The 19,663-nt window shown below is 43.7% G+C and overlaps 1 protein-coding gene across 1 annotated transcript in view; it reads right to left on the bottom strand.

Annotated features, from left to right (window-relative positions):
- TBCA (tubulin folding cofactor A) overlaps positions 1–19,271 on the bottom strand; it is a 57,259-nt gene extending 37,988 nt beyond the window's left edge. The window contains exon 1 of the mRNA XM_075932319.1: positions 19,085–19,271. Within this exon, the coding sequence (XP_075788434.1) occupies positions 19,085–19,137 (53 nt within the window). The 5' untranslated portion in view covers positions 19,138–19,271. The remainder of the gene's footprint in view (positions 1–19,084) is intronic.
- Positions 19,272–19,663: the final 392 nt, after the last annotated feature.

The following is a 19,663-nucleotide window of genomic DNA, read 5'->3' on the forward strand; positions in this document are numbered from 1 at the left end:
TTACTGGCAAGTGTGTGGGGGCGGGAAGGGAGGGAAATGTGTGTAGTCTATAGCATTAACCTATAAGCTTTTGCTTATCAGTTAATCGACTACACTTTTACATCCCTATTTCTGATCAGGCCAAGATCTCACCAGCAATGTTCCCTCTAAGCAGTGAACTTGTGTGGCCACGCAAGAGAGATTCAAATGACGCTCAAACTATTAGCAGAGCACCCACAGTTAGGTTTTTTGTTTCTACTGGCAGTGCATATTCACACATGCTTTGGGGCACAAATTTATTCTGCATATGGATGGAATAAATCTGTGTGGATGTAAAAGATTAGAGGGAACATTGCTTATAAGCCCAATGAGAATAATGTTGAAGAACCTCCTTTAAAAGTTTCATTGAACATTCTTTTCCGATCTTTTGCCATTCTGGTATATGGTCTGTATGCTGAGTGTAAGAAAATAAAAGGATTGAGTGGTGCCAAGTGACAGATTTAAGACAAGCAAATAATCTGATCGTTGGTTTTGAAAATGGAGTAAAATGATTAAGCTAACATTTAGCCAAAAGGAAGGTTGTACTGTTCCCACTCACCTATCTCTGCAGGCTGAAGCAGCCTTCCTTTGAATAATTGCCTGATCTTGTTAAACAGTGCATTATCAAGTCCTAGAACAAGGAGCCTTATGGACAAATGTGTTCTTACCACCACCAATCTGACATTCTTGAACCATTTTCAGATTGCTGAAATGACTCTGGGGACACTGGTGATGAAAGTAAAAATCAAAACACAAAAATCCCACAGCCTTTTCCTATTCTGTTTTTTTGACAAATCTACAAAAGAACTTAAGCACTGAAGTTTCTAGGGGAAATAAAAAATTATGTGTTCTTTATATTCACTTAATGGGGTTTGAAGTCTCAATGTCCAGATGCCATCTGGCCTACAGTGTCTAATTTGGTTCATGCATATTATGGTACAGAAAGGACTGCAAGTTTAGTGTTCCCTTTTAGGACAAGTCTGCTGCTAATGCCATTATTTTTGAGATCTGAATTCACAATACTCTCTGAAGATGGCAAATCAAAGTAAACTTTAGTGAGATGGTTAGCTAAAGGTGAATCATGCAGATCAGTGAACAAATATAATTAGACGGCTATTTCTTGGCTGACATATTTGTATGATCTCAAAGGATCATTCAAAAAATGTCTATTTGGCAAAAACGTAAGAGCTCCATTTCTTCCTCCAAGGGATCTAATCAAGAGGTGAAAACATAGCTGGACCACTTAGAAATAGTGATCATAATTTAACATCGCTGTAAGGAGAAAAACACCACAGCAGCCCAACACTGTGGCATTTAATTCCAGAAAGGGAACCCATATAAAAAATGAGGTGACAAACAGAAATTAAAAAGGTACAGTGCCAAAAGTAAAATCCCTGCAAGCTGCGCAGAAACTTTTCAATAGACACCATAATAGAGGCTCAACTTAAATGTATAGTCAACTATGCGATGAACCAATAAGCCTAGGCTTATTGGTTAATCTTGTTGACTACATACATTCCCCCCCCCCCCCTTGTTGCCTCTATCAGAGGAAGCAAGCGGGGAGCAGGAGCCAGCTCCTGTGAGGAGCTGGCTTAAAAGCTGGCTCCCCATGAGCACCAGATCCACCTGAGAGGCAGCAGCATGGGGGGGGTGGGAGGGAGGAGCCAGGGAGCTGGCAAGGTAGGCTGCTGTATAGCCTGGGCCCACGGTGGACAGAGGCTGCTTCACGGCAGCAGCCTCTATGAGGGGGAGGGGGTCCCAAGCTCCCTGAAGACAGGGGCTGCTGCCACCCATGCAGCACCACGGGGCAGCAGGCAGCCGGTTTGTGCAGGAAGTTGGTTTTTAAACTTTGTGAACTGGCTCCGTCTGCCACCCTGCAGAGTGGCAGGGGATTCCCCAGAAGTGGGGTCGAGTGCGCACTGGCTGCCAGCAACGCCCTTGGGGCCAATCAAATAGTTGTGTAACCACTGAGATTTCATGCGGTTACACAACTAGTCAACTACATGATAGCCAACATCCCTAAAGAGAATAAAAACACAAGCACCACTATGGCTTAACAATCAAGTAAAAGAAGCAGAAAGAGATAAAAAGGCATCATTTAAAAAGTGGAAGTTAAATCTAGTGAGGAGTATAAACTTTGTCAACTGAAGTGTAAAAATATGATAAGCCAAAAAGGAATTTGAAGAACAGCTAGCCAAAATCTAATAGCAAATCTTTTTTTAGGTACATCAGAAGCAAGAATCCTGCTAAACAACCAGTGGGGCCATTGGATGATCAAGATGCTAAAGAAGTACTCAAGGAATGATAAGGTAATTGCAGAGAAACTAAATTAATTTTTTGCATTAGCTTTCATGGCTGAGGATGCTAGGAGATTCCTAAACCTGAGTCATACTTTTTAGGTGACAAATCTGAGGAACTGTTGCAGATTAAGGTGTCAGAGGTGGTTTTGGAACAAATTAATACACTAAACAGTAACAAGTTACCAGGATCAGATGGCATTCACCCAAGAGTTCTAAAATAACTCAAATGTAAAATTGCAGAACTTTTAACTGTGGTTTGTAACTTATGCTTTAAATCATCTTTTGTACCAAATGACTGGAAGACAGCTAATGTGATCCTGTCAATTACAGAGCAGTAAATCTAACAACAGTACCAGGCAAATTAGTTGAAACTATAGTAAAGATCATAATTGCCAGACACATAGATGAACATGAATTGCGTTGGAAAAAAAATCAAGATGGTTTCTGTAAAAGGAAATCATGCCTTACTAATCTACTAGGGTTCTTTGAGGGCATCAATAAGCATATGGCCAATGGGAATTCATTGGGTATAGTGTACTTAGATTTCCAGAAAGTCTTTGACAAGATCCCTCATCAAAAGCTCTTAAGCAAAGAGAGTTGTCATGGGATAAGAGGCAAGGTCACTCATGGATTGATAACTGGTTAAAAAGAGGTCAACAACCTTTCAGATGTGGATTGCTGAGATTTGACTTATTCACCTCTATGTATGGGGTCCAAATGCCGGTGATACCTTTTAAAGTCAATGACAGTCCTACTAACAGCAGCTTAATTAATAAAGAAAGATGCAGAGCTTACCTTTTAGTGCAGGGGTCAGCAACCTTTCAGAAGCGGCATACCAAGATTTAACTTATTCAAGGATCTGTGTGCCACGGCGAGGGGGAAGGAAAGGGGAGGCAAGGGCAGGCTGGGTACAGTGATGTTATTTTCTGAATCAGTTGCAGACAGGGAAAACGGTTTAATTTAAATTATGAAACACATTAAGCATTTTAACTCTCATGTGAAGTTTATCAAACTTCATTTTAAGTAAAGTAAAATATGTCCAACACAAAAGGCTTCCATGTTTTCTTTATTTATGGCAGGAGTGGGGAACGTTTTTGGATGGGAGGTAGCTGACCCACAGGAAAAAAAAAAAGCAGATGGGGACCACACAAGTGAGAATAATAATAAAAAAAAATCCCAAAACTTGATGATTACCTGTTTGGTTCATTCTCTTTGGGGCACCTAGCATTGACCATTGTCGGAAGACAGGATACTGGGCTAGATGGACCTTTGGTCTGACCCAGTATGGCTGGTCTTATGTTAATCCTAGAGGAGAAATTTTCCAAATTAATTCAAGGAAGAAGTCTGATCCTCACAAACGTCTATGTCTGTGAAGGAGACTGCCTTCAAAATCCTCTGTTCCCATTGAAGATTGAGCCAAGTTCAGCAGCTACAAAAAACTGAACAGCTTTCTCACAGAAAAATCCTTTTGGATCAGAGTAGAATGATTTAGAAAAGTCCTGATTCATTAGAGACAGTAGCAAGTCTGCTTTTGCAACTGGTACTACCAAAATTTGTATAGGAAACCAATGGTGTCTATTACATTTAATTACAGGATTTTTATTGCTGTAGTGCCTCCATGCTCTAGTTATGGACCAGAACCCCACTGTGCTAGATGCTGTAAAAAAAAAAAAAAAAAAAAAACACCCACAGAACAAAGATGGTTTCTGCACCAAGGAACTTGCAGTGTAAATAATTTCAATGGTATTTATGCCCTGGGGATCTACAGATGGCCAGCATCTTTGAAAAGCAGGCCATGTATATTTAGATGCCTAACTTAAGGCAAAATTTGAAAATGTGGGCTTTTCTTTAATATTGGTTAATTAGTCAAATATTTTAGCTTCTTAATATGCTACTCTTTTCTCAATTCCACTCAAATTTATTAACTTCTCCGGATATCAAGGTTATCAAAACCAAACACAGAATTCTAGGAACAACCTCTGTAATGTCCCTTCTCGGGGTCATGATATGACACTGTCCAAAAATTCCTTATTTATGCTGCCATATCTCACAGCAAACTTTATCATCTCCAAATCTGTAATCACCCCAAGAATCTCAGTATTTCCTGTTTTCCATACTTCCTGCGCTGAATATTTTGTGCTGCAAATTGTTTTCCCATTTGCATCTTTTCAGCTCACTCAAGTATACTGGCCAAAAATTTCCAGATGCCTTTGTACTAATCTATTTGTTCTCACAAGTATTAACAAAATCTCCAAACTTAATTGCATAATAAATTGTTCAAGACTTTAAATGAGACAGTGTATAACACCAATCTCTGCAGCACTCAATAACTCCTCACAACCCAATGCTTAACATTTAAAAGCTTTTTCAACAAGATTTTAAACCACTACAACAATGCTCATACCCAAGTCAATTTGAAAAATACAAATAAGATTGAGATGCTATTTAAAATTTTTTAATCAAATTCAGGTACTTCATGTCTATTGCACTCTGTGTGTCCAGTAATTTTGAAATTCTAACAACAAAAGTGACCAGACTTGCCTGCCATGATTTGGTTTTTTTATAATTCTCTAGTATATGTTATTCATGGTTCTGTAATTCTCTAGCCGTTTACCTGGTTAATATTTGTTCTTGGTATCGGCATAAGACAATACGCAGTAATAGCAAGGTTTACATCCCCCATCCCACCACCACACTGTTTTGGAGAGTGGATAGAATCAATTGCACATTTAACTTACTAATTTCCCATAGTTTTCAAAAATAATGGAATTTCACTAGGATTTCAACAACTTCCACCCCACCATCAACTTCAGCCTGGATAAGTCCACATGAGAAATCCACTTCCTTGACACCACAGTACAATTAGATGGACAAATTTCCATCACCCTATATCGGAAACCTACCCACCACTACACTTAACTTCATGCCTCCAGCTTATCCCAGAAACATTTTTCAATCTATTGTATACAGCCACACCCTTAAGATACAACCGGGTTTGCTCCGATCCCACAGACAGAGACAAACACCTACAGGATCTATATAGAGCATTCCTAAAACTGAAATACCCACCTGGAGAAGTGAAAAAACAGATGAGCCAAAAGAGAGAACAACAGAATTCCACTTGTCATTACTTACAGCCCACAACTTAAAACTCACCAACACATTATCCACAATCTACAACCTATCTTGGAAAATTACCCCTCACTCTCACAGACCTTGGGGAAAAGGCCTATTCTCGCTTACAGACAACCCCCCCAACCTGAAACAATTTTTTCCTGGTAACCATGCTACACAGCTACATCATAGGCATCCAGGAACCCAGCCCTGCAATCAGCCTCAGTGTCAACTCTGCCCACATATCTATACAAGCGAATTCATCACTGGACCCAACCACACCAGCCACCAAATCAGAGTCTCATTTAACTGCACATCCAGTAATGTGATCTATGCCAGTGTTTCTCATCCAGTGGTTCAAGTATCCTTAGGGGTACTCGACAGAAGTCTGGGGGTACATCAACAACTGAAATTTGGAAAAAACTGTATTTGTGTTTTAAGTTTTATAGCACTTTATTATTTTTGTACATTTTACACCCAAAAATTTCATCGCCCACCTGGCTACAATTAAGTTGTCTAAACAAATGTGTTGAAATGGTAGAAAAAAAACTGTGTGTCTGAAAACTGTAAGTACTGGGGATAATTATATATATATTTTTAAAGGGGGTACTTTATAAAAAGGGTTGAGAAACACAGATTTATACCATCAAATGCCAGCAATGCCCCACTGCAATATATACTGGACAAACTGGACAGTCCCTATGAGAAAGAATTACTGGACACAAATCAAATATCCGAAAAGGGAACACACAAAAACCTGTTGAGGACCACTTTAACCTACCTGGACATTCAAAGGGATCTCCAAGTTGTGTTTTGTTATAGACCAATTCCACAAACCAAATATACAGAGAAGGATTGGAACTCCACTTCATTCACAAGTTTAATTCTCATGCAGATGCTTTAAATCGCGATACTGGATGGCTGGGACATTCTCAACCAACCAAACAATGAAGGTGCCACTGGTTCTTGAGGTCGGCGTAGAATCTGTTAGTACTCTTCCTCTCCAAGTGCAAATTAATGGTTCTTATCTCTCTTAACTATCTAGTCTTTAAGGTGCTAATAGACTATCTATTGTTTTTCAGTTTTTCCTGTTACCGCCTGGCTCGGCTTCCCCTTTGAAACTTATCTTCCCACTGCCTCTTTTTCTCCTTCCCAACCCTCCTTCCCCCATCTATTCTTGGTTCTGGAAATCCAACACTCTGGTCAACTGAAGAAGTGGGCTGTGCCCATGAAAGCTCATGATACATCTACATGTTTTGTTAGTCTTTAAAGTGCTACCAGACTATTTGTTGAAAAATAATGGCGTTTGTTTTTAAAATACTGCCCAGTGTAGGAAGCATAATATTGCCTCATCTCTAAAGCTGATGACATTGGAACAGCAATTAGTCTAAGGAAGGGTAGGATACGGCCTGCAAGCCAGATCTAGCCCATCAAGACAGAAGATCTGGCCTGCATCAGATGGACACACCATCGCCTGTGGGTTAGGGAAAACATTGAGTAGTGGGATCGCATTGTCACGCTGTGAGGTGAAGACCAGTGGCTACATAAAGCAACCTTCTTGGAGCCGTATGCTGAGCTGGTCCCCATACTGCAGTGCTAGGACACCAGAATGAGAGCTGCCCTTTTAGTAGAAAAGCATGTGGAAATTGCAGTGTAGAAGTTGGCAACCCTTGATTGCTATTGGTCTGTTGCAAATAAGTTTTTTGAGGGGGGGGGGGAATTTGGGGCTGCATTATTACAAGTTTGCAGGGAAAGACGACACATTATGCTATGAGGACCATAACTCTGGAAATGTGTACGACATTGTGGCTGGCTTTGCAGATGGACTTTCCTAACTGTGGTGGGGCAATCGATGGCACACACATTCCAATTGTAGTGCCAGCTCACCTTGCCATAGCATGCATCAGCAGGAAAGGATACTTCTCGATGTTGCTGCAAGTGTTTGGAGGGCTCATCGTGGGCATTTCACAAATGCGAGGTGGTCTGGAAAGGTGCATCATGTACGCATCTTTAGGTATACTGTAGTGATGGTTGATCATGGCCAGCTAAGATGCCACTATGAGAACATTCCATGCTGAGCTAGCGATCAGGAAATGGAATTTAAAGTTCCCGAGTCTTGTGAGGGTAAGGGGCGGATTACTGTGTAAAATAAGTAGTTGGATAACCAGGTAACCACTGAAAAGTTCAGCAGTTACACACACCCACAGCGCAGGGTGGCAGCCAGCCCGCTGGCTTTTAAGCTGGTTCCTGGCATGTACTGGCTGCCGCCCAGCACTGCTGCCTCTGTATCAGAAGCAGTAGCATGGGGTGGCAGGCAGCCCTCCCCGGAGCAGGGTGGAATCCTGCCAATAACTGTTCATAATAACAGATAAGCCCAGGCTTATTGGCTAACCATGTAAACAGTTTCCTATTACTTCCTTACTGTGTACCTGGCTGCAGGGCAGCAGAGTTCAAAGCACTAGCCAGAATGGATACTTGGGCAATGTGGTAAACACTACTGGAGTTTTGTTTCCAAAAGGTGATTTTTGACAACAAAACTTAGTTGTGTAGACATGTCCTACATGGGTGTCTTCACTGAAAAGTTAACTCAGGTGACTTGCACCGAGGTCTCAGCAGCATGTCTTATTTTACATTTAGCAGGTACTACAGTCTAGTAAAGTATCTGGAAAAATGTCCGCTATCACTGAAAGAAACCTAAGAAACGTCAGTGATTAGTTTTATCTTCATTATTTGCCTTTTTTTAAAAACTGAGAATTCTATTCTTCCATCTCTGTTAGTTGATGAATATTGCAAGTATGAAAATATTCCTACATGTAGCATGCTACTAAAGTTAGTTTATGCAATATGGAAACTGGAGAGAGATGAGAATAATGTGAGTTTTACTGTTTTCCTCACAAATTATTTCAAAGACAGGACATTCCTTTTCCAATAATAAAACAGTTACCCTTTTAAAGAATCTGTCCCCTTTAGTATAGCGGTATTTGAAATTGACATCTAGTTTTCCCACTTACAGTCATAATGCACATCTCTACCCTGTATCCTTCAGTAAACTACTTTATATTTACACAGAATTCATGCTTCCTAAATATTCATTTCATAAAAAGAGTCAAGGCAAAATGTTAAACTAATTTCCTTCAACCATATCTTCATTTATCCCGTTCTGTACATTTGATCGTTAACTACTGAAGTAATACATTTAAATTCCTTCTGACATCTCTATTAAAAATAACTCCCCTCCTCCTCCCCCCCCAAAATGTAGCTCCTTGTTTGGAATGTAACTTTTCATTTATAAATTCTCTAAATAGCACGAACGACTTCCAATGCCCATCCCCTCCGTTTTATAGTTTCCATTTGAAACAGTACAATTAGGTAAAAAAATGTATCAATACACCAAATTAAAAAATTAGGTTTTTTTCATATAAGAGAAGTTATATTTATATGCAAGCATTTTAAGTTCACCAACATTGTCAGCCCACAGCTCACATTTGAAAAAGGCCCAGAACAGAAGTGTAAAAATAATCTAATACTAAAAGATAACATTTCTTTGAAATTGCTGATGTCAAATCCCACAACAGAGACACACAACCCAATTTAGCTGGCTGGTAAAAAGAGCACACATTTTAATATATCCACTTACATTACCATCTTGTAACACAGATATTACTAAAATTAACAGTCAGATATGAAAAACAGACTTGTTTGCAGTGGAATTCCAGAAAATGAATCTGAACTCAACATACACCAATGCTCATTCCTGTTTTATTTCTGATTTCCCAGAGGTTCATCATTATAAACAAAGGATATAAGATAGTATAAACTGTAATCTTCACAAGATACAGTGTAATTATCATCATAGAATATTTATACGAGCCAACTTAAATACCAACATAAAAGATACTGTGGAATACAGAAGAATCTTCATGCTTAGAAAAAGTCAGATTCTCTGAGGTAAAGAAAACAATGCTTTAGGAACCTAAAGCAATTAGCTGATCGGAAGGGCTGACAGGTAGTCAATCTGTAATTTGAATGAGGTACAAAAAAAAATTTAGACCCAGCATGACTCTAGCATTCAAACTGTTAATTTGATCATTCAAATATTTTTACTTTTCTAATTTAAGGATTAAGTATATTAAATATTCCAATTTTGCAGTGCATAAAGTTATTAATTCAAAAAACATAAGTCACCTGAATTCATATGAATAGCCAAGTAAAAATTTCACAATTTCATTACAGAGGGCCACCAGTTACATCCTTGTTTGATGGAATCTAAGAATGTATAAAAATATATTCAGGAAACAGTAACTCCCTGACTTAATCAGTCCTAAAAATATCTTCACTGTCTTTCCCAGTTTTATTTTCAGAAACTGAATCCACAAATATTTTCCTCAAAGAAAAGCCTTGACTTGTGTAGAGTCAAGATAGAACCAATAAATGATTGTTTTTTCTGGACAGGTATCACAGTAGATCTGTTCCCATTTATCAGCACTCCCACACACTGAAATTAGTGCATTTTCAGGATTTCTCCAAGGTTTGCCATGGGCACTGCAAAAAAACCACCAGTCAGTTGTCTTGCTACGGAGACGAGCAGATACCCTGACACCCACAGTATGCAGTGCCTTTAAGAGATTCACCTTCCTGCATGCTAGGAATCTCTGAACCCATATAAACATAAGAACAGCCATACTTGGTAGGGATGTTAAATTTTTATTAATCAACTAATTGAGTAGTCAATGGAATTTCCATTGACTACTCAATCAGTTGATAAGGGATGAGGCACTCACTGTTCCCATTGTGCCTCTGCCTTTTAAATATGGTAGGAGCCACATGTGGCTCTTAATACATTTAAAAGGCAGAAGAGCAGCAGGCATTCAAGCAAGAGCCCCATGGCTCTTGCTACATTTCAAAGGAGAGGCAGAACTGCGGCAAGCAGGAACTACTTGAGTCCCCGCTTGCCCCAGGTTCCCCACACTGCCTCTCCCTTTGGGCTCTTGCTACATTTCAAAAGGAGAGGCACAGCAGCTGGACCGGTGCAGGTGCGTCACGCCATTTCCCTGCTGCACCTCTACTTCCATTGACCCCTGAGGAGACAGTACTGGAGGGAACTGGCATTTAAGCCAGCTCCCCCTCCCATCCTTGCTGCCTCTCTCTGATAAAGGAAGCCGGGGGAGGGGGAACTGTCAAGTCACTACTGAACTACCCGATAAACATATGCTTATCGGGTAGTCGACTAATCACTTACATCCCTAATACTGGGGGAGGCTAATGGTCCATCAAGCCCAGTATCCTGTTTTCAGACAATGGCCAACGTCAGGTGGCTTCAGAGGGAATGAACACAACAGATCATCGTCAAATGTTCAATCCCCTGTTCCCCATTCACACCTTCTGGGTACATCTGCAACAAGTGGCATCTTTTGAGAAGAATCAAAAAAAAAAAGGAATGGGAAGAAAGGTTGGCTGGTTTAATGAACTGGATCAGGCAACCAAACTGAACAGCCTCTTAGCATTCAATGATCCATAATTCTACCCCATGATGTAAGGAAATGGATGAAAGAAAAGAAAGCAAGTATATACCAAATCTAATTTATCTTTTGCCTAGAAGAGGAGTGAAGCAATGGATACTGGAGTTAGTCTGCATCTGAAATGTTGCCCTTTATCCTGTCTTCTGATGTTGCAGAGGGAGGGGATTCTAGAAAGAAAGATGGAAGCTGACAAATGAAGAACACTGTCTCCAAAAATAGAACAACAGAAACACTCATCTGGCCCAGATGAGTAATCCCATCTAGCTTGCAGCAGATCTCATGTTCTTAATTTTTTTCCCAATATCTTCCATTTTGATGCTGAACCAAATGAACCCTTGAAAGGATATACAATTCTTTAAAAAGACAATGGAAGCAAGGTACAAGTTACCAACTCAAACGTTTTGGTTGCCAGAACATTCTGAACACATATGAAACAGAACATGGCTGCTTGAAAACTAAGTCACAGTGCTTGTATTGTTCCCTACCAGTGATAAAAGAACCTAGCAGCTATGAAAAAAAACACAGATGATAGAATTGCTGAAGTTGTTTTGAATATACTGTACTGGATCAACATGACTTTCACCAAGTACCCTAAGTATATAATGAACAGTGAAAGTAACTTGTGAAAACAACATTAATACTTCCCTGTGCAATCTTAATTCATCCCTTAGGCCAGTTTTTCTCAAAGTGGTCCGCAAAACCACTTTGAGAAACCTGCTAATGGCTATTCCGGTGTGTTTATTTACTTCTGTGGCCACGAAGTCTCATGTCTCCCACTGTCTCCGGTTCGCTGTTTGCAGCCAAGGGGAGCCATGAGATTCTGTGGCCATGGAGCTGGTAAATAAACACACAGGATCAGCCAGTTAGCAGGTTTCTCAAAGTGGCTTTGAAGATCATTTTGAGAAATATTGTCGCGTGAGTTTTCAGTTACATACAGGCAGTCCCCGAGTTACGCGGATCCCCGTTACGAACGGGGTTTGCTGCCCGTCTCCCTGGTCTGCTGGTTTCCAGACGCGCCGCGGGTGTCCCACTGCCGGCGTGTTCCGCGGCTGTGACGTAGTGGGGGTACTTGCTGGGCTGTGGTGACCTCTGCTGTCTGGAGCAAGACCCAGCAGGGAAAACCTCATTATGCAAAGGTGACGCCAAACCTGTAGAACCAGACACCCCCCATGGAGAGGAACAAAGGAAGGGGGAATGCTGCCCTGGCTGGGGGGCAGAGCTGGAAGAGTGTGGGTTAGTTGCTGTCTGGGAGCATGGAGGAGACAGCCTAGGGAAAGGGGCTGGAGTTTAGGGGCCCAGTCTCCCCCCATCTCAAGGGGGCCTGAGGCATCCTAGCCCAGCTCTGTGACCAGATTACATCTGTGCTGTGCTATATCCTGGAGAGGCAATAAACTTCCTCTATTCCACCAGCTGGTGCAGTCTGTTTGTGCCATTTCGGGGTGCAGGAGACAGGGGACCCCCAACGCGCCGTCACAGCGGCTTTGCTCCCCGTCTCCCTGGTCTGCTGGAGACCAACAGACCAGGGAGACAGGGAGCAAAGCGGAGCAAATCCGCGGAGCAAATCCGCGGAGCACAGGGGCAGCGGGACAGCCCAGACGCACCGCGGCTGTCCCGCTGCCAGCGTGCTCCGCGGCTTTGCTCCCCATCTCCCTGGTCTGCTGGTTTCCAGCAGACCAGGGAGACGGGGAGCAAAGCGGAGCAAAGCCACGGAGCACGCCGGCAGCGGGACAGCCGCGGTGCGTCTGGGCTGTCCCGCTGCCCCTGTGCTCCGCGGCTTTGCTCCGGACGCCTGTGGTACAGCAGCTGGGGCGCTGCCGGTTGGTCCTGTAGCGCCGCTCTGGGCGCTACTGGACCAACCCGGCAGCACCCCATCTGCTCTGCCCCAGGCGTCCTGATTCAGCCACTTCTGGTCAGTTTCAGCAGTGGCTGAATCAGGACGCCTGGGGCAGAGCAGCTTGGGTGCTGCTGGGTTGGTCCAGTAGCGCCGAGGAGCGGCACTACTGGAGCAACCCAGCAGCACCCAAGCTGCTCTGTTCCAGGCGTCCCCAAGTCAGCCGCTGCTGAAACTGACCAGCGCTGACTACAGGAAGCCCGAGGCAGAGTTGCTCTGCCCCGGGCTTCCTGGAATCAGCCGCTGATCAGTTTCAGCAGCAGCTGACTTGGGGACGCCTGGGGTTCTTAAGTTGAATCTGTATGTAAGTCGGAACTGGCATCCAGATTCAGCCTCAGACTCTTCCTGTAGTCAGCCGCTGGCCAGTTTCAGCAGCGGCTGAATCTGGATGCCAGTTCCGACTTACATACAGATTCAACTTAAGAACAAACCTACAGTCCCTATCTTGTACGTAACCCGGGGACTGCCTGTACTATTTTTTCCTCCCTAAAGAACTCTGCCCCATTCGGTGCAGAATGGATGGTGTTTGCTTAGTAAATAGCTACTCACTACTTGTGTTCTGCCTCATTCTCTATGCAATGTACACATTAAAATGAAGTGGGGGGTCTATAGACAGCCTCTTCCCACAACTCAATCCCTGATTCATCTCAAGAGCAGGTCCAGCCTGTGTGCTGAACGAAGCAGGAGTCTTATGAAAAACATACTGTATACCAGTGGTCTCCAACTTTTTTACACTCAAGATCACTTTTAAAATCTCAGAACAAGCAAAGATCTACTACCCCCCCCCCGACCCCACCTCTTCCTTGAAGCCCCGCCCTCTCTATTCTCTCCTCTCCATCACTTGCTACCCCCAGCCCTGATACACTGCCACTTCCCCCCCTCCCCCCGATTCTTCTGTGGGAAGAGATTTTTCCAACATTTGGCCTGTCTAGACTGGACCAAATGTCAGAAAAACCCCTTCTTTTGGCAGCCCCCTTATTCCTCGTGAAACAAGGAATATAGGGGTTACCAAAAGAGCATATTTGCTTGTCCACTAAAAAAACAGAAGAACACACACATTCCTGGATGCAGAAGAATTTTTCCAGGATCTCTGGAATCCTGGAAAAACTTCTGCAGTCTAGCCGTACTCTCACTGGGTTGAGACAGGATGTGTGGGCTCTGGGATGGGAATGAGGGATTTGGGTGTGGGAAGGGGTGAGAGGTGCAAGCTCTGGGAGGAAATTTGGATGCAGGAGGAGGTGGAGAAGGGGACGCTGGCTCGGGGAGGGAGCTCCAGGCTGGGGAGTGTTGAGGTCAGATGGAGGGTTGGGCTACTAAGCAAGCTACAGGCTTGTGGATGTAAGGATGCAGGAATTTGGGTTGGGGTATGTGAGGGGCTCAGGGCAGGGGGTTCCAGTGTATGATAGGCTCAGATCTAGGGTCTAGAGGAAGGGGGAGTGCAGGAGTGTTATGATGCTGTGCTCAGCTGGGGGCTTGGCCCCAATTGGGGGTTTGTTGTCCAGGCTTCATTTTTAAACAAAAGACTATGTCAAACACAAAAAGTTTTTGCATTGTCTTTATTTATGAGAAGGGCAGGGAACCTTTTTGAGTCACTGACCCACAGAAAAGTCAGTTGGGGCCACACAAGGGAAATGCAAAAAAACCACACCTCACTAATGTGGCCCCAACTCTGCTGGTTGGAGCAGGGGACGTGGTACAGGCAGTCCCCGGGTTACGTACAAGATAGGGACTGTAGGTTTGTTCTTAAGTTGAATCTGTATGTAAGTCGGAACTGGCGTCCAGATTCAGCCACTGCTGAAACTGACCGCCAGTTCCGACTTACATACAGAATCAACTTAAGAACCCCAAGCGTCCCCAATTCAGCTGCTGCTGAAAGTGATCAGCAGCTGATTCCAGGAAGCCCAGGGCAGAGCAACCGGGCTTCCTGGAGTCAGCACTTGGTCAATTTCAGCAGCTGCTGACTTGGGGACACCTGGGGCAGAGCAGCTGGGGTGCTGCTGGGTTGGTCCCGCAGCACCACTCCTTGGCGCTACTGGATCAACCCGGCAGCACCCCAGCTTCTCTGCCCCAGGCGTCCCCAAGTCAGCCGCTGCTGAAATTGACCAAGAGCTGACTCCAGGAAGCCTGAGGCAGAGCTGCTCTGCCCCGGGCTTCCCTGAGTCAGCCGCTGGTCAATTTCAGCAGCGGCTGACTTGGGGATGCCTGGGGCAGCGCAGCTGGGGTGCTGCCGGGTTGATCCAGTAGCGCCGAGGAGCGGCGGTGAGGGACCAACCCAGCAGCACCCCAGCTGCTCTGCCCCAAGCGTCCCCGATTCAGCTGCTGCTGAAATTGACCAAGAGCTGACTCCAGGAAGCCTGAGGCAGAGCAGCTCTGCCCCGGGCTTCCCCGATTCAGCCGCTGGTCAGTTTTAGCAGCGGCTGAATAGGGGAAGCTGGAGGCAGAGCAGCTCCAATGGTCCAGCTGCGGAGCACTTCCGGGTTCCTGATGGTGCCGGACCATCAGGAGTGCCGGACCGTCAGATGCCGGACCAATGGAGTTTTACTGCAATATCAAAAGAGCAGAATCTGCATTCCCTGAAATGCTTCATATATTACATCAAAGTACACATATATCACATCAAAATCTTGCAGGGAAAACACAGAATCCTAATTGTGAGGATCCTGAATTAGTTTAGCTAGTTAAGTAAATAATTCAGCATTTTTTCTGTTCAATATTTTAAAAAATACGGTTCATTGTAACTTCCAGGTTAATACTATTGTGTATTAAAAAAAATAAAAGGCAGAATTAACATGACTGAATCAAGAAGCTGGTCACAACAGTGATGATGCCTTAAGGAAAAAAACAGGACAAATAAAAAACAAAACCTAGTGCTACAAACCTAGAAGATTCCAATTTTGGAAAGGTGATTTCTAAGAGGGCTATTTTACCAAACCAAAAAACCCCCAATACTTTCCCCATAGGTTCATGATGTAAAATTCTATAATCAAGGCTTGTAGATTTGTAATTATGGTATGTCAGCTACATTTAAACAAGAGCGTTAAAAGATTGTTAAAGTTAAACTAACACAATTGCAATGTGAATTGTCTTAGTCTCATTCTAATCTACTGGTGTCACTTTCATTTAATCAGAAGGAAACTATGGGCAAATGTCAGTGCTTTTTTTGTATGCCCTTAACATACTTTGTTCACAGTAGTTTTTAAAACCATTACCCATCTGCAATGGAGAAGATATTTAAGAAAGTTTTTTAAAGTCAACAAATTCACTTACTTTGCAATAGACTGATCTTGGATTTATTGAGAGTAAGGTGGCTTTAAAGTGATTAAGCAACCTTTTAGGCTAGCTAACCAGAAGCATTACTTGTTAGGAAGTAGCCACAAATATAGTATGTCTACCCACTTCTGATTATCAAATTCTAGTTTTTTTGTGTCTTACAAATAAGAGAAGATATCTGACAGCAGCTTGACCTGTTAGCAAATACACCCTGAGACCAGAAGGATTCAAATTTCTTCCCAATCCCATTGCAAGTTTCTTTGGTCAATGCCTAACAAAAGTGTTTCTGGTGCCACAACAAATAGCATTGTCACACAAAATTAGAAACTCACCAATAAGTAAGGTGCTGCATGACCCACAATAGAGAGGATACCACTTAGAGGACCTCTGCTACACAGTAAATAGCAGCAATGATACTGCTATACAGTAAATTGCTCATCTTTGTTTCTAGTTTTGGGGAAGCAACGAACTCTCTCAACCACTAAGTCTAAGGGTGCTTTAAAAAACAGACAACAAAGTAAGTAGCCTGGGCACCACAATGGGGACAGAACAAGGAAGATAATCTACCCCAGAGCGTCAATTGCTGCCCTCATCTTTTTTTTTTTAAATACACATATACTTAGTTGTCAGGCTCCAGAAATTGGACACCAATGCACTAGTCCACACCCTAAGACATTTCACAAGTGAAAAAAAGGGAATTTTAGAGGTTTATTTCCATGTTCTACTCTTAGAAGAAATTATGTCCAAGGCAGCAATATTATGAGCTTTCACATACACGCTGCAAGAAAAGACTGACAATAAGTCTGGTAGAACTAGAGTTGTGGTCATCTAAATGAGTAATGGTAGCTTCTAGTATATTCATGACCTAACCAGGGTACTAATTTGCATATGAAAGGGGAAGGGGAGAAAGTAGTAGTAACACATTCAAGTGTCTACAACTTCTAGACCCTGTTTCTATGAAAGGTCCATTACTTTAATGGAATTGTGTGATGGAATTAGCACAAGGTATACATTATATTCATAGACATGCTATTTTGCTGACCATTCCAAATAGCCATCTAAGCCTATATCTATCAGTAATTCCTGAACTATTCCAGAACCATTGGCCCTGCAGGTAACAAACAGGTCTGTATTCTGAATTGGAAGAAACTTTTAAAGCTAAACATAATTATATATTAAACAATTCCATGATGAACAGGATACCTGGTCTTAGTTCCTACTCAGGAATTGCTCTCCTATCCCAGCAACTACAATCAGCAATAATCAAGTCTCCAGATGAATTATAATGTCACAGGCACTTGAAACCAGTACTTTTGACATCAGCCAAATGATAACCCAGTTGTGTCTTGGAGGCAGAAATTCCAACTGTAAGAATGTTGCCAAAGGAAGTTAAGTAGATCCAGTTCTCAAGCCCTCCCATCTCCTTTTCCTTCTTTTGAGTTGATTTTTTTTGAGAATACTGGAATATAAAAGAAACTCAAATTCATTCTTTTGAGAAGATCAGGTGTCCTGCAATTTTGTTTGGGGAGCAGAAGTTACCCCTCAAAGAAGAATACTAACATGGCCTGCAAGTATAGGATAATCCAAAATTGCATTAACATAAATAAGGCTTCCATGAAGTTCCAAAAGGTACAATGCTACAGGCTTCAATGCACCACACACAGTTTTAGAAATTATCAATGCTGCCTACGGGGTTTGAATACAGAACTGTAAAGTGTAGTTGTGTTTTCAAGACTCTGCGAAGTATTCTAAGGCTTCAGATTTTTACAGAAGCTTTTGATATTAATATGACTGAATAGTCACACTGCTCTCTGCATAGCTGTAAACAGTTCTAACCCACAGTTATGATCTGGAATACCAAGAAAATGCATTCTGGTTTGTATCTTTTCTACATATGATATTACACATTCAGTAAGGAAAAACTATGTAGCACTTGGAAAAACTAACAAGATGGTTTATAGGTGATGAGCTTTTGTGGGCCAAACCCACTTCCTCAGATCATATTCTGAAAGAGCTCTGAAAGAATATGATCAGAGGAAGTGGGTCTGGTCCACAAAAGATCACCACCTATTAAACCATCTTGTTAGTCTTTGAAGTGCTACATAGTCTGATCTTGCTAAAACAAAAGGAAAAACTAACACAGCTACCTCTCTACTACTCTTAACAAAAAGAGCAACAAATGACAAAACACAAACATACATGCTTCACTCAGGGACGTTGAGGAATGCTGTTTGTTACTAACAAAGCTCTGAGCCTGTTGTGTATGAGCCTGTTGTGTACAAGACCTTAATAGCTTAGTGACTATTAGCTATATGGATAAAGTCACAGTTGGTAAAGAACTTCCTAGCTTGGTTACACTCAGCCTCATCAGGAGATCCAGTTACAATAGAGCAGTCATCAATGCAGTTAGAAACTGTTCAGACTTGCATTACAGATGATCCAGAACTGCATTGGATCTATGTATCCCAAATCGCACTTTATAAATTCTCTTTGGCAAAAGCAAGAAATAGCGAGATAGTCTACAGACCTACGGGGGGCGTGGCTGAGGTAATACCTTGGATAGGGGACGAGAGAGACGAGCTGTCGAGCCGCACGGATCTCCTCTGCAGGGGACTTGAAGCTGGTCCCGCAGAAGATACTACCTCACCCGCCTAATGTCTGCTCGCTCAGTCAGCCACAGGGGGGAAGGCAACAAGAGACCTGCCCGAGCCAGGAGACCTGCCAGCCAGCGGTAAGGCAACAAGAGACGCCCAGGGCTGTGAACCAAACCCCAGGCACATAGGCCGCGCTCAGGCTGCAGCCCGTCTTCACCCAGGAGCCGGCACCTGCCGCCCGGCCCTGTCCGGTTCGGGCTCCGCAGCTAAGGGCTGCGCACACCAAGCATAACGGCCGCCGTGTGGAGTCCGGGCCGGCCCTAGCCACGGCCCAGCGCCCGCGCCCGACCGGTGGGGAAGACGCGCCCGGGCACTCACCGCCTCACCACGCCCGTCTTAATTTTGATCTGCCTGAGGCGCGGGTCCGCCATGCTCCTGCGTCAGGGGCGCGATCCGCGGGGGCCAAGCACCAACGGATCAACCGACAGCGAGAGAGAAGAGCGGTCGCAAACCTGGACACTGCTCTAGTACGTAAAGACTGACGCCTCCCGTGCGCGTGCGCGTGCGCATGCGCCAGCCCACCACGCGCAGAACTCTGTTCGTTTTGCTCAGACACTTCCTTCCGCTCTGGGCTAAACCACTAGGCGACTTGCGAAGGGAGAACAGGCTGCCAATGGAACTGCCCTGCGCACTGTAAATTTTCCCGCTGGTGTGCTCTTGGCCTCGCATGTCATTCGCGAGGGGGCGGGGCTGCACCCACCATGTGGGTGGCGGGTGCCAGAGATGCTCGTGCTACGTTTTGGGCACAGAACAAACGGTAGCCGGGCCTGGGCGTGTCCGTCGCTGCCCTTTGGCCGGCCGGCGCCAGGCGACGTAGCCCTTCCCGGCGGGACCTCGCGTGTCCTGCTGAGAATCCCTCTGCAGGGGAGCGCGTTGATGGAGGGTCTCCTGTCCGGG

This window comes from Pelodiscus sinensis, chromosome 6 (genome assembly GCF_049634645.1).
Source record: "Pelodiscus sinensis isolate JC-2024 chromosome 6, ASM4963464v1, whole genome shotgun sequence".
NCBI lineage: Eukaryota > Metazoa > Chordata > Testudines > Trionychidae > Pelodiscus > Pelodiscus sinensis.